Below are 27589 nucleotides of genomic sequence, written 5' to 3' on the forward strand. Positions count from 1 at the left end.
ATTAAGTGTTCATACTATAGATGGGTAAAAGCGCTCTGTGTGTATGCATTTGTATATGAGACGTGCCAAATTATCTACATTTGGAAGAGGCCTGTTTCCCGATTGCTGTAAATTATTCCAATAAATCTCCACTGCAACTTACTGTGAATGTACACTGTCTTATCGCTACTGTTTCAGATGACATCGGCGCCCACATGAATGTTGGGAGAACCTATAAGAACCTGAACAAGTCCAAAGAGGCTGAAGATGCCTATTTGGTTGCCAAGTCCCTCATGCCGCAGGTAAGTTAGCCCACGGTAAGCGAGGCACATCCTATAAACTACATGAAAGTTTTAACAGTGCTTTGTCTCGTCAGATTATCCCCGGTAAAAAGTATGCGACACGTGTGGCCCCCAACCATCTCAACGTGTACATCAACCTGGCCAATCTGATTCGCGCCAACGAGTCCCGGATGGAGGAAGCCGACCAGCTTTATCGACAGGCTATCAGCATGAGGCCCGACTTCAAGCAGGCGTACATCAGCAGGCAAGTCTTTGCAGATGATGAGCCCTGATTTTCTACTGCTATGATGTTGGTAAAGAACACCAATTTGAAGGGATTTTTGTCTTTGGTGCATGAACCCACTTGGCAGTTAATTGACGTATGTCATTCAGGAGTGGGACTGGGACGGAGGAAATACAGGTTAGAAGCATTAGGGCCACATCGAAATACTACAAATTCGATTGAGAATTAAAAAAATGTTAATGAGTAACAAGTTAAGTTGTTTAATGACAATCAGTGGAAGAAGCTACTTTTTTTTTTTTTTTTTTTTTTTTTTTTTTTTTTTTTTGGTGAAGATTGGCTATGGATAGGATTATGCTTTTTTTTTCACCTCTCTCTTGAGAAATTGAGAAATCGGATGATTCAAAAAGGGGAAAAATAAATAACCCTTTTTCTCAAAAAAAAAAAAAAATTCTCTGAAAAAAATATAAATTGTAACTAATAATAATAAAACTAATTCTCAGAAATATTCAACTTTCTCATTCATAACTAATAATAATAAAACTAATTAATTCTCAGAAATATTTAACATTTTTATTCTCGGTAAGAATGAAAAAAAAAATGTCCTTTTTCTCTGACAAATTAAAAAAAGGAACTCTTTTCTGATGTTGTTTTTGTTGTTGTTGTTGTTGTTGTTATTGTTGTTGCTGACAGAGGGGAGCTGCTGTTGAAGATGAACAAGCTGACTGAGGCGCGTGACGCATACATGCGTGCTCTGGAGCTGGACCGGGCCAACGCCGACCTGTGGTACAATCTGGCCATCGTGCACATCGAGATGAAGGAGCCGTCGGAGGCGCTGCGCAACTTCGAGCAGGCTCTGCAACTCAGCCCGCGCCACAAGCTGGCGCTCTTCAACTCGGCCCTCCTCATGCAAGAGTCAGGTGAGAGCTATTTTATTTTCCGGCACCGTGCCACTGCAGGTATGCTCATTCATGTATTTTTCTAGTTTAGTGCAACATACTTCGTGTGTCTGAAAGATATGTTAAGTATTGCTCAAACTCTTAATGGAATTGCATGGAAATAGCATAGTATTTTTAATTGGAAAATCATTATCAGTCTTATTTTGTAGGAAAAAATCTGCTGAAGCACTTTAATGACACACTTTTAACAAGGCTTTAGTTACATACTTATTTTTCCTTTAATGCCGGTTATCTGTCATAGCAAATTCCTCTTTTGGCAGCCATTAAACAAGCTCTGATGTGTCTGTCAGTTTAATAGGTGTACTGGCAATGGATGCACTGGCAAACATTACGCATTATTTGAAATTGAAAGTACAATTGAAATGCATAATTTTATTTTATTTTTTTCATTGACTAAACGTTTTCTTAGGAAAAAAAAATCTTTTTGTCAGTGTCTCCAAAAGAATAAAACCTCATTATTTCAAGGTTAAAATTTTTGATCAGAAAAAAAGACATTATTGTCATAACATTAGGGCTTTTTATTAAAAGTATAACTGTGTGTAACATGACTTTATTAGTAAATAATAATAATAATAATAATAATAATAATGTCCTTGAAAGAAAGTTTTTTTCTGAATACCCCCCCCCCCCCCAAAAAAAAAAAAAAAAAAAGAAAACAATTGTTATTGCAAGATATTAAAATACGACTGTTTTCTTTGAAGAAAAAAAAAAACACTATTCTTATCACATTTTTTTTCTGCAACCATCCAATTTTTTTTTTTTTTGTCAAATTTTGCTGAGTATTCAGCTATTGATGTGCACTTCAAAAGTAAATGAATAAAAACCTAAACTTGGCTGCAAGCACTGACTTTTAATCTCAGCATAGGAGGCCGTAATGACAATGTCCAACGCAGCAGAAACATTTATTGATTAATTTAACCTCAGAAAAATGCTCCATGATATCAGCCAATCAGAAATGGTTTTCCCCAAACCATGCTGCCCCACCAGAAAAACCAGCAGGCGGCACCACCTGGTTCCTCCTAACGCCATCAGGGCGTGTCGCTAATAATGCGGAAAGAGCTTGAATGAACTCTGGGTGCACCGTCGAATCTCTGGCTTTTCTCGTTTGACTGACATATACGCAGAAAAAAAAAAAAACATTTAATGTCGTTTTAAAGACTTTGCATGGCATAGCTTTCTGTAAACTTTGCTGCATTGTACAGCAGTGGCGGGCTAATGCAGGCTTATGCAGACTAAGGAAGGATTATTACTATTGAATTGAATTCAAACAGCTGCGGCAAAGGAGGATGAGTCATGAAGATGAAAGGCTTGTTCTGTTTCTCGCCACCACTTTCACCTGCAGTTTGTGCTCTAAATTCATCAAATATGTCACTCAAACAGCTACTTCTGCCCCTTCTGACAAAAACGCGCATACAAATATGGCTTTTTATTGTCTCAGAATAAATTGACATTTTTTTTTTGTCTTTAAATAATACCACTGTATTTTGACAAGGTTACAAATTTCCTTCTCAATGCAATACAACTTTTCTCATAAGAATGCTCCTATTTGTCAAGGAATAATGCGACTTTAGACTGACTTTAAAGGAAAATTCACTCAAATAAAAATCATATTTTTGTAAAAATAAATAAAATAAAATCTAAAAAAAGAAAACCTGTTAATTTATTTTTTTTAAATATAGGTGTTAATGTAATGTTTTAATTTCTAGGGCTCTTTGCAAAGAAAAAAAAAGTACATTTTTCTTGAAAAGTTCTTTGTGAAAAAGACGTTATGACCTTTAACGTTTGCATGTTCTAAAGAACTGGATCACCCTTCCGGAAGTGTTCCTTTCCTTAGCATGTTTGTCATAACACTCAAAAGTACAATTGGAACACGGTCAATTGGAGGCTTGCTAAGTGGCCTATTGTTTGCGCTCGCTAGCCTGGATGACAAGCCAGATGACAAATGGAAGTTCAACCAAAGTTTCCTGGCATGCTCGTCACGTTTTAGTAACTAACTGGAAGTGGCTTTCTCACGCTCATTCTGGCGACGATCTGCTTCTGAAGTTTTACTCAACCGCGGATAGGGCAGGCCTTTATTCAGGCCTGTAGTCAGTTACCGGACTTTTAACCTTCTAATACGTATCAACACGTTAGCATTAAATGAAATTGAAAAAAATATGTTTCTAATTCTTGTGTCTACACAGGTATTTGTGATATCGACCTTACGGCTAAGAAGTCTTAAAATGATTTATCTTGGGTTTGTTCATATCACCATTATAACCTGACATTTGAACAATGGTGTGTAGACGTTTTTATAGCCGATGGCTGTGGCTATTTCCTGCGTTGACATACTGCATCATAGATGGTAATTGTCTAAGAGCTGTACACTTGATTGAATTCAAATCAAAATTGCAGTGTAGCAGAATCAACGTAAAAATGTTGGTGTTGTGACAACACTAGTGGTGGTCCACTTTTTTTTTTTTTTTTCTGCACTTGAGCAGCGGAGGCTTGTGCTTAAAACACAAATCCAAAAATCAACCAAGTGACACAGCTCATATATGACATTTCTAAAGTTGGGAGCTCGTAAGCAAGTTCCCCTGTATAACGCTTAAGGCCAATGCCTTTTTCCCGCCCCTCCCCAATCCCCAGGCGAGCCCAAATTCTGGCCCGAGGCCAACCGCCGCTTCCTGGCCTATGTGAAGGAGGAGCCGGAGGACGCCAACGGCTACTTCAACTTGGGCATGCTAGCCATGGACGCGGAGGAGAACGCGGAGGCGGAGCGCTGGATGCACAAGGCCATCGCGCTGCAGTCGGGCTTCCGCTCGGCGCTCTTCAACTTGGCGCTGCTCTACTCGCAGTCGCGCCGCGAGCTGGACGCGCTGCCCGTGCTGGACGAGCTGCTGCGCCACCACCCGGAGCACATCAAGGGCCTGATCCTCAAAGGCGACATCCTCATGAACCACAAGAAGGACACGGCCGGCGCCAAGACCTGCTTCCAGCGCATCCTGCAGATGGACCCGGGCAACGTGCAGGGCAAGCACAACCTGTGCGTGGTCTACTTCGAGGAGCGGGACCTGCCGCGGGCCGAGCGCTGCCTGGAGGAGACGCTGGCGCTGGCGCCGCACGAGGAGTACGTGCGGCGCCATCTCAACATCGTCAGGGGCAAGATGGCGGCCATGAGCGTGGCCGGGCAGCCCCTAGTGGCGGAGGAGAAGCCGGCAACAGTGGTGGAGGAGGAGGAAAGGCGGAGGCCCCGTGGCGAAAAGAATGCGAGGAAATCCTCCACAGAAGCCGGCCAGTCGGAGCTGGATGCCGGCCAGCCCGTCAGACGGACTGCGGCCAAGTCCGCCGAGCAGACGAGCAACATCGAACACAAGCGCGCTGCCGCGTTGAAGAGGCTGGAGGAGATTGAGCGCATTTTAAGCGGAGATTGACCACAGTCTCCTTTTTTTTTTTTTTTTTTTTTTTTTAAAGCGGTGACTATTCTTACAGATTTTTTATATATATATGTATATATCAGACATTTCCGCCCTTATTATTCACAGTTTTCCCCTCAGTTACAGTAAAAACACCACAGGGGATAGGAACTACTACAAGTAATTGACGCCCCCAAATTTGACTAATTTCCTATATATGTTTAACCAATACTATACCACTAACTATTATCTCATAACACTAAAATATCATTTAAATTCTTCTATGACTTTATGGTTGAAAGAGCAGACAGGCACCTGCGACAAAGACTCTTCGTAACTTCCACTTTCAACTCAGTCCTCCCAGTATACAGGTCTCTGTTGAGATGAAACACTTGAATAGACTTTCTTTACTACTACTTTCCTATCAGCCAGTGCTTTGGCACCAACTTGTGACAACTTAGAACACAAAAAAGCATGCAAAGGTGAGTTTTCAGCCATTAGCAGAGGATTGGCTTCACATTGAGAGGTTCACGCTGCTTAAATAAATAAAAAGGGAAACATGAACGTTATCAAGGATAAGCACACGTTGACGCTTATGCGTCTATTCAAGGGCCACAATGTGAGGAAATGTGTGCACACAGCAACGAAAGCTGAAAGTGCAGCTGTTACCTGTATTCGTTTGGCCAGAAATAGGGCCCACCTGTAAGTCTCTTCAGGGCGGGAACTTCATCACACAAGATGTCTGTGCACGTTTCATTGCATTTCTGTTTTACGTCAAGTTGTTAAATTTCACTGCCTGTGCTTTTGCCCACGTGAAATGAGAAGTTTTTTTTTTTTTTTTTTTTTTTTTCTTGGTCCTATTAGTTTGTGCTTCAAATTAACTAGCAATCGAAAGCTCTAGAAAGTTTTCCTGGAATTGGATAAAATGGCCTCTTCTAACACAAATGTAAGACTTCCTGCATATTTGTGGTTATGGCCTCTTGAGACTTTTTGATGGTCCTACACAAAATGGACATACATACCAATTTACATGTTTACAGAGTGAAATTGGCTTCAGACGTGGAATTTTCCAAAACTTCTGGATTGCACTACTGGACATTCTCCACCAAACCCCCACAAACATACACATGATGATTTTTTTTTCCAGCATCAATCATCTCAATCTGTCTAGTATACATGCTTGAGATGTGGTAGCAATTAATCAAAATCTCTTTGTACCCCACTGAGGACTGAACATTTGCGACACTAGCAAATGTTGATCGATTTCATGTCAGGGTTGCAAATGTGATATTTTGCTTTATTGCGCAAGAGTCGCCCATATTTCAAGAGAACCCAAAACAGCCATTTCAAACCAAAATGGCAGACTTCCACTCCCCCTGTGTTTCTACTCTACTCATGATTGACATGCCTAGCAAATTCCATGAGTAGAGCTGAAACAGGCTTCGGGGGCTGAATTTTCCAAAACTTCTGGGGTGCCTGACTGGACTGTTTGCACTTTGCCACCATGCTCCGCCCACAATGATGAAAAGTCATTCTTTACAACTTAGCATCATCCTTGTGTCTAGTATACATGCTTGAAATTTGATAGCGAGCAGCCCAAGTCTGTAAGGTCCAGTTTGTGACGGATGACGAGAAATGGATGAAAACAGCCAAAAAAGGCTGCCTCAAAACACAAATGGCCGATTTCCTTTCTTATCAGGCATTTCTTTACAAGTGAACATGGCTTTGATAGTTTGGGTGGGTGTACCAAAACTAATCACAAGTCAAGAAGAAGCACAAGTTGGTCGTTAACCACTGGAGGTTGTTTTATCGTGACCCACTTTCATCACACACGCACACGCACACTAAGTGGGAGCACAATTGCAGGAAATGTGACCGCGAGGTTGAAGATGAAGATGATGAAGGCCTCGCCCTGAGCAAAACATCCTCCGCCTCATCACCGCCCGCTAATCTGTATTGATCTCCCGCCGCATTTCCTGCCTTCCCGTTGTTGTCATTAGCGCTATTGTCGCTGCCCGTGCTAAGCTAACGCTAATGCGACGGCCACGTCAAACACCCCCAACCCACCGTGCAAAACATTTCGTGTGCGACACTGTTGGTTAATTAGCAGCCCTGAAAGTATTCAAAGATTGTATGCTCATTATTATTTATTCTTGTTTTTGTATGCAAACTGTGACTATAATCGTGATCCCCACCCCCCGCTTTCAGTTCTTACACTGTCAGTGTTAAAACAGGAGAAGGTACGATTTGATTTTATTACTTCATGCCTGCCACGTGACTGATTTTCATTTCAGGTTATTTGATGCGATTCAATTTCTGGTGTTGGTTAAATAAATTGAAGTGGAAGTAATGTTGCCGTGTGTGGTGTTGCCTTTTTGGCCTGTCAATCATGCATTTTTGCTATAACGGTGACCGCCCGCTATCTGTTTGTGTGCCTCAAATAAATGTTGAGTGATTAAACGCCTCGCCTCCAGCAAGACAACGGCAAGCGCAGACTAGCATGGGCCTCTCATTTTTCTTCCAATTGTGTCCAGCTGCTTTGCATCTATTTCAGCTGTCACATGTCCTTTACTTGTGCACAATTCTTCACACGAGAAAATAAAATAAGTGGTCCATTCTTCAAACTTTTAACTGCACACGCACTATTTTTTTTAACATTTTATAGCTGCTCAAATCTAACTTCTACATTTTATAGGTGCGAAAACAACCACACATAATTAGATGTAAGAACATTTTTTATTCCTTTTAATGAGTGTTAAAATGACAACAGTTTTTTTTAGCTTGCGTCACAGTGACAGGCACATGTGAGTCAAAATATGAAAAGATTTTGGATGTTTTGTTGGTCTGTTTGCCTGGCAACCCAAGGGAGGCCTGATGAACGGCACATTGAAAAGAGCAGATGGTCAACACACAACGTAACTTTGACCATATGTCAACAAACTGCCTTCTTTCTGAACGTTGAGCAAACGTGATCCCTTAAGATGGCACCTCCCTCACTGGGTGAAAGCTCAGGTGCTAAACGTAACACTGACCCGCAAAAAAAGACCAGAAATCTCTTCAATTGCTGCGCTTGGCAAATGCTGCGTTTGCTGACAGGATGACCCCAATGTGTGTCATGTTGTTACTGTAGTTTGTTAGGCGTTTGTTGCAGTCCATTACTGTAGTTTTGTGTTATTTTATGTGTTACTCTAGCTGTGTAGTTTGAAATGTTCTGACTGACATTTTGTTATGGTCAGAAGTGTTGTGATTCAAGTCCCTCATAGTCCAAGTCCCTAAACGCAGGTCTACTAAGTCTTTTAACACCGCGTCTTAAGACTACGTTCCAAAGTGAGGTCATTGAGACCAGTCAAGACCCTAGAAGCCAAGTCCAGAAGACCACCCAGGCCCCTAAAAAGCAAGTCCTCAAGAACAACCAGAACCCTAAACGCAGGTCCTGAAGAACAATCAGGTACTTAAGAGCTCCCAAGTCCCTAAAAGCCAGGACCTTAACACCAGCCAGGTCCCTAAAAAGCAGAATGCTCAAGATCAACCAGGTTCCTAAACCCGAGAAACCAGGTCCTTAACTGAACAAATCTATAAAATAAGGTTCTTCAGAACAGCCAGCTCACTAAAAGCCATGCCCTTAAGACAGACCAGGTCCTAAGCTCTACCAGGCAAGTAAAAGTCAGCTGCTTAAGACCACAAAAGCCACGTCTTTAAGACCAACCAAGTCCAAAAATGCCGAAGAAGCAATAAAGTCATTGAAAGCCAGGGCCTTAAAGAATAACCAGGTCACTTATAAAGCCAGGGCCCAGTACCTACCAACACCATAAAAAACGTTCTTAAGACCAAGTCACAAAATGCCAGTTCCTTAGGACCAATCAAGTCCCTAAAATCCAGGTCCTGAAGACCAACCTGGTCCCAAAATCTGCATGCTTAGAGAGAACAAACCTTTCAGTACCTTGCTGTGGTGCAACATGTTTTCTTTCCAGTGAGTTTTGCTCAAGCAAAAGTATTTTTCTTTGGGGCAGAAATGTCAGCAAAGCTCTAGACGTGAGTCACCCTCTGTCGTAACACATCTGCAACATTCCAAACGCACACTTTTAATGTCTATTCACATACATTTATCACACAATGAGTTGCATTTTGGTTGTTAGTTGTGCTGTTAAGTGTATTGTTGTAGTATTGTTGTCACTTTATTGATATAGCTCTTTTTACTGTAGCTGTGCTTTAACCGTTATCCGGTGTGTTTCTATATCTCTAGTTGCGTTGTCACTGCCATTGTCTTTTTACTGTACCTACCTATATCGTTGTTTAGGTTGTTAGTACTGTAGTTGTGTTGCTAGCTGTGTTGCTACAGTTCTTCAGAAGTACCATATTGTCGCCATAAATTTGTCATTGAGCAACCAGCTTCTGTTGCAAGGTAAATAAAAAGATGTCAATGTCGGTATTGAATTTGGAGATGAATCCAAAGCCTGTTAAGTTCTAATGCGAGTTTTATACTGTTTTTTGTTGTTGTTGTTTGAGCAAGAACCCCGAAACTCAAAAATATTTAATAAAAAAAAAATTAAGATGTAATGTAATCATAAATCTATTAGTTTTATATTTCTAAAAACTATTTTAAAAATGGTTAAATAAATAAATAAAAGTAATTGTTAAAAAAAAAAGTCAATGTGTGATCCAAAATGGTTGACATCACATATGGTGTTTAGAGTTGATGTTCCTGCCTGCCTCTCGTCAGTGCCAAGCCGTGTAATTCCGATTTGAGTTTCAGCGCGGAAAAGTCTGGGCATGTTTCAGGGAAACTTGTTCTGAGCTCAAATATTTTCAAAAACATTCTTGACTTGCAATTGTGGATAGAAAGTGGGAGAAACGCACAACATGTCAGCCAAATAAGCACTGGAGGCAGTGAGCGAGGAAAAGGAAGTAGCACCCTAAAAATTTGCTTTTTCCTTGAAGGCTTGTCAAACATGTCAGCGTCACCAGTTAACTCATTCACTCCCAGCCATTTTCATGTTCTATTGCTATCAAAAAAAAAAAAAGTGTCTCTTTCATCAGGGAAAAAAAAAGTACAGTATATATTTTTTTTTATGTTTTTATGTTTTGTAGCAATTATCATTATTCACAAACCTGTTGAAAATACTGGGAAAAAGAGCTTGTTGCAACATGGACCTGGTTGTTCTCTTATACTTTGCTGCCACCTGCTGGCCGTTTTTTTTATTGTAATAAGTACCATCGCTTTAAGTGACCGCTTCAGGTCAGAAACCGCATCAAAACCTTCATACAAAAACTCTAGCATAGAAAAACCTAAAAAAAAACGTATAAATACGTTTTTGGGAGTGAATGAGTTAATATAAAACATTTTTATTACGAATGGAAGCGTTTTGATTGCCACTCATGCAGGGATGCGAGAAAAAAAAAATATAGGGGCACACTGTAAACTTGTGAAGTGAATATTCACTTGTGTATTCTCATGTTATCCATTCATTCATTCATTCGTTTTCATGCTTATCCCGAGTCGGGCTTAAGCAGGGAAGTCCGGACTGACTTCTCTCCATCCACTTCGTCCAGCTGTTCCGGAAGGATCCTGAGACGTTCTCAGACCAGCCGGGAACAGCCTCTCCAAGCATGCCCTGCCGGCAAAGTAAACCAGACCGTCACCCTGGTCAAACAGTAGTACAATGTACCACCGTGGCCTCGCACCACCTCGGTGGCCCCATCCCGACCGACTATACACAGTTATACTTCTTCCCTTTCCCGAAACATCAGATTGTGGACCAGAATTTTTTTGAAATCATCTGGAAGTCGTTGTCCACGGCTTCACTCAACTCCTCCCATTCTGGAGTTTTTGCCTCAGTGATGACCAAAGCTGCATTGCACTTGGCCTGCTGGAGTCCCATAGGACAAAAAAAGTTTAATGGGACTCCTTCAGTTTGATGGCGTCCCGCACAGCGAGTGAACCCGTGCGGCAACTCATCCGACACACAGAATTTCCTGCCTTTTTTTTTCTTTCCAAACCACATAAGTTTCCTCACAAAATATGTTGTTCTATTATTTTTTTTTAAATAAGACAATGGAATTAACCTGGCAATAGCCAGATTGATATTGCGCTTCACTCAAGGGACGTCTCCACAATATCAATCTGGGACTGCGCCACGCTAATTTGCTCTGGACATTCTGTACAGTACTTCGAGCTGACTGGACGATGCGGCAGTTGTACATGTTTTGACCCATCACCGCCACGGATGAAAATGTTGTCTTTGTTCTCGTCGAAGGGGGGGGGGGGGGGGGGGGGGGTAAGCACAAACATCTTACCAGGTAGGAATGCACGAAGCGCCTCTCGCTGTTCAACATTCAACAAGGAAACGGTGAGTAATTCTGCGAGAACAGAATTAATTGCAGCGTCCATTCGGCCATGTTAGGTTTGTTTGTTTGTTTGTTTGTTTGCCCTGCCGTCAACACTGTCTTCCTGGTTTCGTCACAGCTGCATGCCCCGCCCCAAAGACAATGTCAGTTTGTGATTGGGGTTCGGATCGGTGGAAATCGGTACAAGATGTATTCTACGGAGTTTGTGAACTCACAAATACCGCGAGAATTCATCTTGCGAGAGCGAGTTTCATTGGAATTGGGGTTTGTATTATAACTGCAGATGATTCTTCTCAATTTAAAAAAAAAACAACTTTTTCATGTATGAATAAAATGGATTGGCCAGCCCCATGCAAGAGTAGAGTGCACCAGCTGCCGTATCTCAACGCGACAACAAAAGCTGTTGCAGCCGTGTTGAGAAAAAGTTATTTTTTTTCTCCATAGATATTTATGTAACCAGATATATTTTTTCTACCTGTTAAAAAAATTGTTCAAGTGCAATCAAAACAGCGCCGCGGGGCTATAATAGAGTCGTCATTGCTCCATACTTTTAACTGAATGTTCATGGGGCTTCTCTCTCAGCAGGAGCCTCTGATATATACGCTGCAGGAAAACCACATTGTGGTCATATGTCCCAGTGTGGGAGCGATGATTAAGAGCTCGCATCTTTGACAGTTTTAGAGCATATAGTTGCTCTAAAAATGTATGTTTACGTTGTGGGACAGTGCCCAAATCAAATGTTAAAATCTGGATTTAAGACTTATGCTCATGATATGCTCTTGGTGTAGTGTCCATGTGCGAGGCAAGTGTTCAAAATCACTCCAAATCCATACAAACAATTTTGCATGCACCATAACGTGCAAAATAAAGCGAGATAGCGCCCGGAAGTGTCCCCAAAATAAGCGCCACTCACATTTGGACTTGATCACGTCTGAATACAAACAGAAACATATCGTTACAATTGATATGAGCAACATGTCTGACTATGACTAATGTTGCTGTCCTTTCACATTGTTTGTTGCATGCAGTGCATGTCAATAAAAGACAAATGTTCGACATTTTCATCTTCATGCCCCGAGTGTCTGTGCACATGTGCTGCGAGGGGCACACGTGTTTGGAATTAGCCTCCTGCTCATCCCTGCATTTGATACTCGCCATGTTTGTGTGGCCTTCAACAAAGGACAGCGTCCATGTGGGAAGAGGCGGAACCGCTAGATGATTAGACGTTGTGATTGGACGCCACTCGTGTACATCTGGTCCAGGATGAGCGAGTGCCAAAAAGGGCAGACATTTTCAAATGAATAGCAACATTTAATCCATTCATCCTGTTGGATAAATTTGTCACTTGCACGCCACATATGACACTCACTTTATCCTCGTTTCGTATGAGGCGTGTCGAAAAAGTTCCAGGACTGGTTTATCTCTAACTACTACTACTACTCTTTGTAGTAATTCCCCTGCAGTCTAACAGCACGTTCGCAGCCTTCTCTGCCACACCTTCAGGCCCTGCTCCATAGATTCTTCCGCAATCCTCTGCAGTTAAATTGTCACCATTCACATGTTGTCACCTCTTCAAGCGATACAAGACTTGTTGAAACTCATTTTCCAGTATTGGATTAGGCATCGTGTATAAAGAATAGAAGTGCAAATATCTCTGGCATCTCATTCCCTGAATTTTCTTTTAAACCGATTAAGTATCCAAATAAGAACATACCGTGGCGAACGCCACTGTCCTGGTCACGTGATCGTGATGACGTGTCCCGTGCGTAAACAACACTTGAATGAGAGTTTGCTCACGTGACGGGGAAGAAAAAGACCTCTCATCTTCACTTTCGGCTGGACACAAATGTTTGGCGAGTCGTCCGTGGCTGTACTGCTTTTGGAGAAGTGCTTCCTATAAGGCATAATTCCACCTTTCCCGCCATGGGACGCAAGAATTCTTTGTGAGGGTTTCAACCAGTCCCAAAATGCGTCGGCCATTCGGGAAACTGTGGAAATTCATGACATCATATTGCAGTCGGGTTGGGACGGATGGCCATGAAATACGCAAGAATAAACGTGGACAAAAGCCACAAAGATGGAAGAAAAGACATCCTTGTGATGACCTTGCTGGCCGTCATTGAGTATTGTTGCGAACAGAAGCAGACTCCCAGCTGTTTCCAATGACGCAGGGCAGGCAGAGCGGTGTGCACATGGAAGCTATCACTGTCGTAAAAGTATATTTTACGCTAATGCCTCGTTTGAAGAGGAGTGGTCTTTCTTTGCCTGATTTATCCCACAACGATGCAAGATGCATGTCAGCTACAGTATGTGCTCTGCTCTGCTCTACTTATTAAATATGCTGCTTTTGATTTATGAACTTATGTTTTTTTGTGTTGGTTACAGTGTTTATGCCAAATGGGGTCCATAAGCTTATAAGCTTTATGCTTCTTCCTGCCAGTCCTTTTTCTTTTCGGTTATCATATGTTAAAATTGTATGTTGAAATGTTTGTTTGTCACAATGCTGTCCGAAAGGAAAAATGAACAAATAAATCAAATCAAATCAAATCAAACACTTTCACAAGAAGTTTACATTTAGAGAAAAAGGTCATTAATCATAGAAGTATGCGTATATGTGAGCATGTGATGTGCTTATCGTTTGTTCACATATGATGTCATGAATTTTACAATATGTTGAAATGCTAATGTATTATTGATACCTTGTCCATTATCTGGTTGTTTTATGTGCATGTTAAAGAGGAAAGCAACCCCCAGAAATATTAAAAATTTAAATGCTGCGTGTGTGTTTGTATAATATCAGTTAAGCAGCAAAATGCACCCATTTGATTTAATCTCATCGTGCAGCCATTTTGCCACTAACCGTTAACTGACAATGACATCGCAGTTGCTCAGTGCTCGGTAACACTTATCTTTACTCTGTAACGACTTTTTTTTTTTTTTTTTTTAAAGCTAGCTCTATCTTAACATTATGTATATATTGTGTTTATATGTTATCAAATTTTTCCAATCTTTTATCTTAACCTAAGTTGCCATGTTTTATCTATTCATCATTGATCTATACATACCATTTTTGTATGTATGCTTTTTGTCGCGTTTCTTGTGATTTATGTTAAATATCATGCACATGCTATCATGTGTTAGGCCTATGTGTCATGTTTTGATATGTATGTGATTTGACCATGTGCTTTATTGTAGTGTGTGTGTCCCCCCCGTGTCTGCTTTCATAAGATAGTAGTGTGTTTGTGCGAGTTTATCTGAGCGCTCTTTAAAGTGGACTTTAAAAAAAATAAAAAATAATTTTTTACTGCTTTGAGGTCTCATCAATAATGTTAACACTCTGTACTTTGACCTTCAGGGGGCCGCTTTGATCAACAAGGAAATTATTTTTCTCAATTCCTACAAAGTGCGGCCAAATATTTTGAGTGAATAAAGAAACAACTGTGTTATGGATTTCAAACAAAGGAAAACATTGTCAGTCAACAAAAAGTTGTTGCAATTTTAGATCAAAGTGCTGAGTGGAATTCAGCTTTCATGCTGGAGTTATTGATAGCGGACTCGAAGAGCTATAATGAAATAAATATGACCTTTTTTATTTTTATTTTGTTTTTTTTACAGCAATTAACTTCTTTTTACACTTGTACCACGGTTAAAATGACAAAAATGAGATCACTTTTTGGCAGTTCATTTGAAATTTATGCAGAGTGATTAAGTTTGTTGTCCTCCAAAGTTAGGGATATATTTAATAGTATTATAAACGTATGGTGACTTATTTTTCCTCAAAACTTTTTAACAGGTTTTCAATTATTTAATATATAAACAATTATGTTAGATCACTGTAATACTGAGAGTTGACCATGGTTGCACAAATCTGCACGCCCTCTAATACTTATGCGGCTGCAGCTTGTCTTCAGAGTTAACCGATTGCGTTCACACGCATGTTAAATGGGAGTACAACTGCCGCCATTTGGAGTAACCTCATTAACTCCTAATAAAGTTCAGCTGTTCTAAAATGGGCGTTTCCTGACATGTTTGTGGCTACGCTCTCGAGCCCGTTTGTAAACTTGCCAACGAGATGTCGGATTTGTGTCGTTTTCACAAGCTCCCTTTCTCAGCCTGATAAATTGATGGTATGTTAAGATGCGGATCGCTGTTGCGTCTGGTTGTCAAAGAACATGCGGTCTTTTTGAAACATTTGGCAGTGTTCCTGGGGTAAGTTGGCAGTCGGAGGTACAAAAGTGTGATGAATTTAACTGTCCCCCTGAACACGCAAATTAAAGGCCAAGTCTGCCGGTTTCACTCTGGAAAATGCACTTTTTAAATACAGGATTTAAACAAACAAACAACAGATCAGGGCTTGTCTTCATTTCTGGTGGTGATTTTGTCTCCCCCCTCCCCCCAAAAAAATAAAATAAAAATCCGTGCGTGCTTTCAAATTGCTGCGGGAGTGATGTCACGCAACCGGCAAATTTTTGCCTCCAGTGAACCCCGTGACGTCATCGTGACGTAAGCCATGAAAGGGTCGATAGATCAATTATGTCAAACTTAGCTGTTGTCACATTGTTTGAGGCACTGGCGGGGGCAGACGAGTTGCTGCTATTTGAGCTATTTGAACTCAACGTTCCAAACCTAAATTAAAAAAACAAAAAAACAAAAACGCCTTGTACTTGTTTTTTCCCATCCAGCTCTCAGGGCACTGTTGGCCCCAAACACACACACAGGCGCTTCCTTTGAGTTTTTAACTGCGTTCTCAAATTCAGTAACAAGTGTGGATAATATGATTATAGGGGGTTTACTTGAGGTTAATCCAGCCTATAAACAGACTAAGCAGCTGTTTAAGGGCCCCCTTGCCACTTGGGGGCCCCCCCAATCTGGCAACCCCATTTTATATCTTGGAGGTGGTGTTGAGAATCGATTGGAATTGGATTCGGGACTAACATTCTGATTATCCTGGAATCTTTTGTATTTTTATTTTTTATTTTTTTTTAATGGCACCTGAGAGCCTCGTCCGCCGACTGGAAGAACTACTTGATGAAAAAGAAAAGCTGTTTAAGTAAAGCAAAACACTTTTCCAAATTTTGGTGTCGCCAGTGGCCCAATCAAATGATGATTTCTGTTATTTCTTCCTGCAGTGACTCCTTCATTTCCAGTAAATACTGTTACTGTGCCATAATACTGCACATGTGTAATCCACCGATTGGCTGCGCGAATGCTCATATTTCACACTACAGTCCGGAGTGAAACCAAAGTGAGAAATGAAGAGAGAAAGTGTGAGGCAGGTAGATTAAAACAGCAGAACGTAAATAATAATAAATGGCTAACTTTAGAACATCAGGAGCCACATTGGTTGGTCCGATTAACCGTTAATCGGAGGCATTGGAAATGGTAGCAGGTGTGCGAGAACTCTCTTCAAAAGCTCATTCACTGCCAGGCCTTCCGATTACGATGCATATTTGGCATCTTGAGCTGTAATGAGTTTGAACACGAGTCTGAATGTAATTATAGTCATTTTGAACACAGTCACACAGCGGGTGTGCTCAATTGTGTAACGTTACCAGTTGTTTATTTTTATTACCCTTCTCGAAAATATGTCACTTTTTTCAATGAAGTTAGAGTCACAGAATGGAATGTTTTGTTTTGTAATGAATTACCGTAATGTCTTTTTTTTTTTTAACTCATTCACTCCCAAAAACGTATTTATATGTTTTTGTTTGCTAGTTTTTGTATGAAGGCTTTGATGCAGTTTCTGACCTGAAGTGGTCGCTTAAAGCGATAGTAGTTATTACAAAAAAAAAAAAGTGTGCTTCATCTGTTTCATGAATGAAACTTTTTTTTGTAATAACTACCATCGCTTTAAGCTTCCACTTCAGGTCAGAAACTGCATCAAAGCCTTCATACAAAAACTCTAGCAAACAAAAACCTAAAAAAAACGTATAAATACGTCTTTGGGAGTGAATGAGTTAATATATGACAAAATGACATTTGAACATGGGTGTGAAGATGTCTTCTATCCACTAGAAGAACTTATAACGTCAAATAAAAATGTGAACTGGCTAAAGAAAAATAAAGACAACTTTAAATGAGCCTATTGTACAAACACAAGCGCACAGCTAACTTTAGTGCATTTGTAAACATCAAAGAAGATTTTGTCAAACCTTAACGTAAAGTTTTGATGAAGCATCAAAGACACGTTTGAGGCCCTCGGCTTCAAATGGAAAACCTGGATTGATTTACGTCAGCGACATGCCGCACCAATTACCCAAATGGTTTGTCGCTCGTTGACAATCAGTCACCGAGTCACTTCTCATGAAGACGCACAAAGACGCGTCCTGACGGCTTGGCACAAGCTGCACTCTGTGCGGCCCCTGAAGGATTCTCCGCACTGGCAGCTTTGACGAATCCAAGCGTGGAGTTGTGTTCCAAACAAGGTCATGTGCTAACGCAGCTAACAAAAGCAGCTCAGACAAGAATTCACCTTCGTCTCTTTTCTCAAAGTCTCATCGTTTCTTGCAAGTCATTTTCGGTCAAGATCCATTTTAGCCGGTTTTGGCCCTTGCACCATTTCAAAAGGATCTGGCCCTTATCGGGTTGTTTTGTTGATCATTTTTGTTGTTTTGAGTCTTGGTTCATTACAATTGGTCTTGATTTGGACCTTGTTTTGTTTATTTTTCAGGAAATTTGTGGTTTTGGTCATTTGTCCATTAAATGTGTTTGCTTGTTTGTTTTTTGGTTTGTTTTGGTCCCTGTTTCTATAATTGAATTGTCCTTGGTCTGATGCAGGGGGTTGTGGTCCTTGTTCTGTTGTGGAAAGGTTTTGGAAAGTTGCGGTCCAAACAAGGTCATTGATATTCAGGTGGTTTTGGTCCTTGGTTCTTTGAAGGTGGTTTTCTATGCAGTTAGAATCATGCCAAAACCCCGTAAAGACAAAAAAACGTGATCTACGTACACAAAACTTGTAAACATACAAACCCCGTGATCTACACACACAAAGTAGCATATCTTCAATTACACACACACACACACACACACACACAAAATCTTTAAAGTGCAAAAAAAAAAATGTTTTAGATTAATGAAGTGTTTGTGATTGTGAACGGCATAGCTCTGGAAACGCCAAATGCAATACATTACGTAATCGCATCAACATGGTAACAACAAAGCGTGCGTATATGTCATGTGACCAGCAGTTGACCAATCACAGCGTAGTAGTTCTTAAACGATTTGGCCTAACTCTCTCACTATGCGGCGCTGGCTCAACGGCGCCTCCTGCTGTAATGTTTATTGGCTTTGCGCGTGTGGGTCTTTTCGGCACGTAGAACTGCTCGGCAGAATATCGCTGCCAAAAGTCATGTGAGTTTTAGCCGTAGTTGTAGAATTGCTTTTTACAAACGCAAAACATTTTTTTGCACCTTTGCGTTTTTATGTTTTGTGTACGTAGATCACGTTTTTTGTGTGTGTTTATGGGGTTTTGGCATGATTCTAACTCCATAGTTTTGTTCCTTTGCTCTTTGCAGATGATTTTGCTCCTTGGTTCTTTACAGGTTGTTTTGGTCCATAGCAGATAGTTTTGTGTTTTTGGTCCTTGGTCCACTGAAGGAGCTTTTGGTCTGTTGCAGATGTTTTTTGTGGGTTTGGTCCACTGCAGATGGTTTTGATCATTGGTCTATTGCAGGTTGTTTTGGTTTCTTAACAATTGGTTTTATGGATTTGTTAATTCCCCTACTCCCCAGCTGTTTTTGGTTCTTGCTCCGTTGCAGGTCTTTTTGGTTGTTAGTGTGTAACAGGTTTTTTTTTTTTTTTTTTTTTTTTTTTTAAATCTGTTGCAGATGGTTTCATAGTTTTGGTCATTGGTCCATTGCAGTTGGTTATTTGCTTTTGTTCCTTTGTCTGTTGCAGGTGGTTTTGGGTAATTGGTTCATTTCATTTTTTGTCCTTGGTTCTTTGCAGGTGCTTTTAGTCTGTTCTTGGTATTGCTTTTTGTGATTTCGATTCTTCGATTGTTGCAGGAGGTTTTGCAACCGCCTTCAGGGTACACGTTTGGTTAGCATTAACACTGTAAGCAGTACAAACAAACACGCATTCTGACATGACAGTCAATGAAATGATAGCATCGCAGCTACACTGACAGTTTGACACCATATACTGTAATAATAACGTTCCAATAAAGCGGAATTCCGACCACATAACGTAGGCTACATAACGCTGGTGTCGGGCGGAATCCTTGTACCGCCAAAATCATCACTTTTCAGGAGAAACCAACAGCATGTTTACTCAGTCAATAACATCTCAGCATTAAAGAGAGCAAACCATTTTCCACACTCAGGCCCAACGGCAACGATATGGTACATTAGATTTTCACATGGTTTTGGTCCTTGGTCTTTTTCCAAGTCTTTTTTTTTTTTTTTTTTTTTTTTTTTTTAGTTCTGGTCCTTAGTTTGTTGCAGGGGTTTTTATGTGGCTTTGGTCTGTTGCATGTGGTTTTGTTCCTTGGTCAGCCGCAGATGGCTTGGTGGTTTTGGTCCTTGGGTCCTTTGTAGGTGGTTTTAGTCATTGGTCTGTTGCGGATATTTTTGTGTTTATGGTGCTTAGTCTTGCAGGTGCATGGTTCTGGTTCATTTGGAGTGTTTTTAGTTATTGCAGGTGTTTTCTTTTTCTTTCTTTCTTTTTGCAGGGGGATGTAGGGTAGAGGGGTGGTTCTTTGTTATGACAAACACTATTTCCTCAGTACTTGGCAGGTGGTTTTGGCCCTTGGTCTTTTTCAACATGTTTTTTTGTCCTTGTATTTCCAAATGGGTTTGGCCCTTGGCAGATACTCTCAGCCTATTAAAAACGTTGACTTATCTTTGAAGACATACAGAAGATTTTGTTATATGACTATGTAAACATCGAGTCCAGAATCCGGTCTTCCTGGGTGGAGTTTGCATGTTCTCCCCATGCCTGCGTGGGTCTTCTCCGGGTACTCCGGTCTCCTCCCACATTCCAAAGACATGCATGTCCGGTTAATTGGGCCCCCCCCGAATTGTTCCTAGGTGTGCTTGTGTGTGTGGATGCGTGTTTGTCTCTGTGTGCCCTGCAATTGGCTGGCAACCAGTTCAGGGTGTACTCCGTCTACTGCCTGAAGCTAGCTGGGATAGGCTCCAGCACCCCCGCGACCCTTGTGAGGAGCAAACGGTTAAGAAAATGGATGGATGGATGGATGACTATGTAAACATTGAAACTATCATAGCAATGCATTAGACATTGGTTGGTTTCACCTGTTTGTGACCATCAGACGGAGATGATTTTTTTTTTTTTTTTTTTTAAATAAACACTTGTCAAAGTCATTTTTATAGCCATTGTACGTTTCCAGAACATTCCGCGTTCAGCCAGGCAAGAGCACCCTGGCGTTAGCGCCAATCGTCTGGTGCTAAGCTAGCGCGCAGTGTTGACGTCGTGTCAATTGTGCGACGTCTAACAAAGAGAAGGCGTCCCTAATGTCACGGCTCTCCAAAGGACGCGGCCCCGCTTTTGTTTGGGCGCTCTCTCTTTCAACACTATCGTATTTCCCTCCTTTTTCGATGTGGGAGTGAAAATGGAGGCGGCTCTTCGTCATTCAAAGTGGAGACAAAGTGACAACACGACAATGCGAACAACTTCTTTTTAGACGGCAAACTCGCCCGCGCTTTCATCTTCTCAAGCCACTTTTTTTTTTTTTTTTTATGAGCGCTAAGATGGTCATAAGTCTTTTTATATCTTTTTATAGATTTATGAAAAAAATATGAAAGTTGACAAATTGGTACATAGAAGCCTTCAATGTAGCAATTTGCCATTTAGGTTACCGTAAGTTTCAGCCTGACGCCATCAATACGTGCGCTGTCATTGACCGGCAACCAGTTCTTTGTATGTAACTAACCTGACATTGACTCCGCTGATGCGGGGGCGAGCTGCCGAGCTGCTTGAAGTGACTCACCCACCCTGATTGGAGCTGAAGTGGAGAGATAATAGAGGGATTGGGGGGGGCTCCACTTAGTCACAGTGAGCGCGGCTGACCTGGGATCAGATGACGGGGGCCGGACTTGTCGCGCGTGTGCTTGTCGGAGTGATTCATCCAAGTGGCACCAGACCCGCCGCGGCCCTCCGCCTCCCCCACCCCACCTCGTCCCTCACGCCCCGCTTGGCCTCCCACGCCGGTGACTTGCTGCCTTTCATCGCCGCCTGCGTGCTGCTGCTCCTGGTTAAGCACACGAGAAGTCACACTTTGCTCGTCAAACTCACCAAGTAGAAAAGGAAGATGCGTTTAAGGCACATTCATTAACTTGATATGAAATGTTTTTGGTGTCTTGATATCCTATTTTGTAAACTCTGCCCTATTTTGGGAAGACCGGATTATATGTGTGGCCTGCAAGTGTCCACATGGCCTCGAGCACGGTTGCTAGATTGAAACCATTTCTGTTCTCATCTTTGGAATTATTAAACAAATCTGAATATATTTTTGCCATTTACATAATCTCCAGATTTTGGAGTTTAATGGATCATGTGCAGTGTTTTACAGATGTTCAGCCATTCTTCCACACTTAATTGTTTTTTTCAACTTCTTTTCATATTTTTCTTTGATATAGAGTGCAAGAAAGAATAGAGTACTGTGAACCCCCCCCCCCCCCCCACACACACACATCTGTTTGTCCTTCTTCCCGAGTTTCTTCTAATTTCTTGATTTATTTTTTGTATTATTTGCTTCAAATAGCTAAACAACCCTTTAGAAGGTGGTTTTATAGCTTAATTGGTCCTTGATCTTTTTCTGGTGGTTTTGCGGTTTTGGCACTTGGTTCGTTGCAAGTAGTTTTGCTGTTTTTGAGCCTTGTTCTGTTGTTGGTTTTGGTTTGTGTCTTTAGTTCATCGCGACTTCAGTACTACTGTGGCAAAAAAGGTTTGAATGTTTTTTTTGTGGCAAAATACTGTCTACAGTACCATTTATTGTGTCGATAACAAATGTTACTGTCAGCTGTAGTTAGGCTGGAAATCATCAAACTCGTCCACTCAACCAAATTTCCGTGCCTAAACACACGCTCATTTGTGACTGACAACGGAAGCGCACCGACAAAATGGCGGCCCCCACAGATCATGATTGTTTTGCCAAACTAGGACTAAACATGACGTCAAAACAAGTTCACAATCCAAATTTAGTATCACTTTTCCAATTTGGTCACTTTGGCTACAAAAAAAAAGTCTAAAGAATCCATGACTGACAAGACACGGCAAGCCAGCCATTTTGTTTTGAACTTGACATTTTGACTTGGTCACACTTTTTTTTTTTTAAAAAAGGCACCAAAGTCAGTTCCGCTTCACAACAGGAAATTTGGAAGGCATGTCTGTCATGAGTTGACTCAGAAAAAAAAAATCTAAAGAAGCCATGCCCGGAAAGACACAAGAAGTCGGCCATTTTGGTTTTTCAACCTGCCATTTTAGGCTCAACTTCAGTTGAACTTCATTTCAAACTCCTACGCCAGATTTCGCTTTCAAATTTGAACCACGTAAACTAACTACACAGATGGACAACCCGAAATACTCGTGAACGCTTTTGGACGCGTCCCCCGCTTCCCTCCTTGCCCAGCAAAGTCACCACTGGGAGGCGGCCTGGCGGACCTTTCACAGGAGTATTACAGCACAGTCCGACGCGGCGATAAGCCTCCTGTTACGGCCTCTCGGGACGGGGCCGGACGGGGGCCGTGTATTCTCCCGTGGCTGCGGGGAAGAGCAGCATAATGGCCAGGACGCATCATCGTCGCGGCAAACTGAGAAAGCCCGACCTGTGACTGCGCTACTGTGCTCATTCCCACACGCCTTCAGCACGCTGCATAATGACACTTTTTGTTACACACAGAGCAAGAGAGAGAGAGAGAGACAGTGAGGGAAAGAGACAGCGGGCGACATTTCATTTGAGCTCCGAGCATAAATTACAATAAATTTTCGTGACGGATTTTTGCTGTGTACGATTTAACTTGATTTTGTATAGACTTTTTATATATATTTTTTTAAATCAGGTGTATTCAGTATAGTTTTGGGGGGAAACAAATTCTTGGTTTGGACACTTTTGTTTTGCCACTTGACCTTTTAGCACAGACATGAACAAAAATGGAAGCGTACTGTGACATACTAAAGAGCCGCTAGAAATTGCTAGAAATTCCTGCAGTCAACTTAATGTCTTCTTGGCAGCCTCCCTGAGCAGTTTTCTTCTGATCTTGTCATTTTGAAGGGATGTTGACTTCTCGATGAATGTCTGTACTCTTTTTGGTCTTTTGTAACCTTCTCCTGATGCCTTTAATTGAACAATGCATTCCATGGCTTCTGCTGCAAGACGGAAAAGCCTTCTAGAACTTTTGAACCTTTTTTGAGGTGAATCTGAGGCACTTCAACGGGTGATTAAACACGAGATTGATGACCATTTATTTGTGAACTCAATTACATCCCCAGTTTGAAAAGTGCTTGCTCACACTTGCCACATTAATGTCAGGAGCTCGCCACTATTTGGGAATCCCCGGCAGCTTTTTCCAAATATTTGCTGCCTTGCACACGTAGCCCCTCGGAAATCCGCAGATGTCCCACCCTCGTCACCCCGGAATCATTTTGTGGAGCCAATCTGTGACACTTTTGACTGGCGTGTAATTAATGAGTCTTCACATAAAGCAGTGAAAAGTATTTTTGGCCCGAAGCGAATGTCTGAATGGGGTATGTTTGTGAACAAAGAGAAATATGCACATTACAGTTTTCAGGATACACGTACTTTATTCATATTGGATGTATGCTTGTTTACATTTATACAAAAATACAGAATACAGTAGAGTTCTCACCCAGAGTAGCAGCTGGGCATTCATCATCATCATCGTAATAGTCATACTAATAACAATAATATCAATATCTGCCTTTTTGCAGGTCCACCAGACTTCTTTACTGTCTGGAAGTTTGGATTGTCCCACTGTGATATTTAATTTTATTTTTTTAAATGGCGTTCAGAAACAGTAGGAACAACAGAATTCAGGAGGCGGGCGAAAGTTGACGAAACAAACACACCGCCGCCATGTTTTCATTCATTCACAGCTTTCGTCAAAAGTCAACATGTGAAGGGAAAGGCGAGCTCCGTCGCTGGGAGGAGGGCGGGAAACTGTCGCGGTGTCATCTCGGGGACCGTGCGGGACGCGTAAGATAACCACCAATGGAACGACATCGGAAAGCCAACAGGCGCATCGGAAAGGTGAGGTGAGGTCCGGTCATCACGATTTCAAACAGGAGTTCGCCACATGATCAGCGTCCGTCCAATCAAACAAAAGGCACGAGGGGACTTCCGTTCATTCAGTTATTGAGAACTTGAGCCATTTGATTACAGTGCGGATGATGTTGGCATAAGCAAGAAAGCAACAAATGCGATGAAAGGGAACGCTTATATAGTACTGTATAAATAATGCAGAGTAGATAACCTGAGAATAACATGGACAATTCTTAGTTATATTATTTATTTAGTTCTTTTAAATAATAAAATAACATTTAAATTCATTTTTTTTTGTATTATTATTATTCAGTTATTCTGAATTACAGGCAAATTTAGGTGAGCGATAGCACTTCGATCATTTGATGACCAATTTAGATGATTTGAGCATATAAGTTAACATTTTTATTTGAACATAAAATGTCATACAACAGTTTTGAAATCACTTTTTTTTTTTTTTTTTTTTTTTTAATTAGAATTAAACCCAGTACCTGACACCATCATGGGCCATTTAAGTTTAATTTAATTACATTTCAACTTTTATATTTTTAAATTAAAACTTTCTCTTCAATTTATGTACACGTTAGTTGACATCCCTAAATATAATTTATATTAAATACACTTTATATATGTTTTGACAATACCTGATACCATCATGGACAATTTTAGGTTATTTTGTTTTTACTTTTAAATTTAATTAAAAAAAAATGTAATTAAACATTTTACAATTGTCATTGATCTCAATTCGAGTTAAAATTAGTCCAATTTTTCTTTTACTAAATGCTGCCATGTTAAAAATGACAATTTTAATGTAAAATTTACTTGGAGTCCAAATTAAGTAATCCATATCCCATATACATGCTTTTAATTTTTACATTTAATTTTTTTTTTTTAAATTAGGGGCAGAAATTATACTTTTATACTTGAGTTTTGAAGAGTTTTGAATGTAAAATAAACCACTTTTAAATTATTTTTTTAAATTAAATATTTGGAAAAAGTAACATTTTGAGTACACTTTATAATGTCTACATTGTCTACAAAAAAAGTTAAACATCTGTAAAGCATATATGTTCCTGCTTGTAAATTTAGCACGGTTAGCTTTAGGACAGCACATCAAAGACGTGCGGCGAAGCGGAAGAAAAATGGACGCCTGGCGGAGGACGTCTGTTGTTTGTTAGCCGCCAAGCAGCCGGTCAGAATGGACATTTTACAGGGTTAGCCGTCACTGGCGCTACGCTAATTGACGTAGCTTTTCGACTTTGACGTGAATCAGATTTGATTTGAGACAGTAAGGCAAAATGTAAAAAAAGGGAGGGCTGCGCATGTGTTTTTTTTTTTTTTTTTTTAAACCAGGCATGTCATCATGCTTTGCTAGGCTAAAGGCGCTAATGAGCATCCATGGCCTGTTTTTGCATTCGTACATTACAGTTTTACAGTTAGCATAGCAGCTAGCGTGCGTTTCAATACAGTGGAACCTCCAAAGTTAACATTTTTAACACTATAATGACAGCAAATAACGGAGCTTAAAATATTGCCTGAACAATTAGTTAAGCTTTTACAGTGTCCGCATTATTTCCCATGTTTATATTCTTTAAGAAATATAAAAATGACTTGAAGACCCTGTAAAGTGAATCCAGGGAATTGCTAAATTGCTTATAGGCATTCATATTTGAATACAATTGCTGAAAATGCGCAAAGACCAAAAACTACACAGTAGCATAGGTGGTACTCAATTGTGGAGAGATTGTGTGAAATTGTTTTTCATTATTTCCAGAATTGTTGGGCATAGCAAAACGGTGCCCAGTGACGTACTTGGTGAGGGGGTTTTAGAGCATTCAGCTGACACAGCCACAACGTTTAAGAGCAGAGACAAGGGCTTGACTTTTCACCCATGTTGGAGTCTTTTTGTATTTACTTTACATTTTTTATGTGACAGTTTTTTTAATGATCCCCTGCTCTGTGGTGTTTCAAATTTACAATTGATTTTTTTTTTTTTTTTTTTACATTATAAGGACTTAAGATCATTTTTGCATTATTTTTTGATGATAAATGACAATAAAAAAATACTTAAAAAAAAAAACTAAACAAAAAAAGAAGCAGCCCCGTAACAGATTATTTGCATGATTTCCTTTTCGTATTTTTGTTTCCCTATTAACAATAGTTAACTTATTTATTTACACTTGTATAACAGTTAAAAATGTTTAAAAAATAACCTAAAACACTACTTGCATCATAGTATTTATTTTATGGTATGATTATTTGCATTCTGTCCTTGAGACAAAAAGTTGTTTTTGTTTTTGTTTTTAAGTTTCCACTGCATATATTCCTTTTGTCATGTTTGTCATCTTTTCCCGCCCCGTGCCTTCAACCAACAGTCCGCTGATTCCTCCGGGGAGTGCGCGTCAAACGCAAAAGGTGCTTCTGGAGTGTGATAATAAATAAATAGAGCGTACAAGCCCCACGAGGAGACTAAAATGGAGATGATGTTCTTGTGGAATGTAGAGGACGAGTGTGTGTAGGGGTTCGCCGGGGGGGGGGGGGACAACAAAAAAACAAAACGTTGTTGTGGTGGTCAAAATTCCGGCATTCTATTCTGCTTGCTTAGAGTTTGTGAGGATGCCATCAAGTCCGGGAGGAGAAATGCTGGGGGAGGAGCTTCTAATCGGAACATCAGTCTGTTTTTTGTTTTTTTTTGTTAGTGTTTTTTCTTGTTGGTTTTCTTACTCCTCAAGGAATTAACCCAGTTTTAAAGCAAAAAAAAAAGAAAAAGAAAAAAAAAAGCGTATCCATACAGTAGAAGAGTCGTCGGTGGTTGGTGAAACAGACAAAATGGTGGTTGCTGGTGGCGGTCGGTTCCGAGAGAGCAGTCCGGAAGCAGTTCTTTGTTTTGTTTTTCCGCCTTTCTTTCTTTGAATCATTAACTGTGGTTACTCCTCTGTGGAACGTCACTGTCGACACCTGGAGAGAGTGAGAGAAGGAAAGAAAAAAAAAAAAAAAAGTCAAATGTGTCTGCCATAAATCCCCCAAAATTTGCACCGGTTGAAACAAGACTCACTTATAGCCTATAAAAGTTGTGCAAATTCAAATGAGAAGTAGCATAAATCCCGTAAAAGTGTTGCACATGTGCAATTCGGACTACTAAAAAACTTTGC

At 40.6% G+C, this 27589-nt stretch overlaps 2 protein-coding genes across 7 annotated transcripts in view; one reads left to right on the forward strand and one right to left on the reverse strand.

Moving 5' to 3' along the window:
* tmtc3 (transmembrane O-mannosyltransferase targeting cadherins 3) overlaps window positions 1-7205 on the forward strand; it is a 38265-nt gene extending 31060 nt beyond the window's left edge. For all 5 annotated transcript variants that reach the window (XM_077517227.1, XM_077517226.1, XM_077517228.1 and 2 more), the window contains 4 exons: window positions 178-281; window positions 356-525; window positions 1195-1421; window positions 4089-7205. In XM_077517227.1, coding sequence (XP_077373353.1) covers window positions 178-281; window positions 356-525; window positions 1195-1421; window positions 4089-4873 — 1286 coding nt within the window. In that variant the 3' untranslated portion in view covers window positions 4874-7205. The remainder of the gene's footprint in view (window positions 1-177; window positions 282-355; window positions 526-1194; window positions 1422-4088) is intronic.
* A 16728-nt stretch (window positions 7206-23933) lies between these two features.
* Window positions 23934-27589, reverse strand: part of kitlga (kit ligand a) — a 41370-nt gene continuing 37714 nt past the window's right edge. For both annotated transcript variants that reach the window (XM_077517233.1, XM_077517232.1), the window contains exon 10: window positions 23934-27395. The gene's annotated coding sequence lies outside the window, so the exon portion shown is untranslated. The remainder of the gene's footprint in view (window positions 27396-27589) is intronic.

Source organism: Festucalex cinctus, chromosome 3 (assembly GCF_051991245.1).
Source record: "Festucalex cinctus isolate MCC-2025b chromosome 3, RoL_Fcin_1.0, whole genome shotgun sequence".
NCBI lineage: Eukaryota > Metazoa > Chordata > Actinopteri > Syngnathiformes > Syngnathidae > Festucalex > Festucalex cinctus.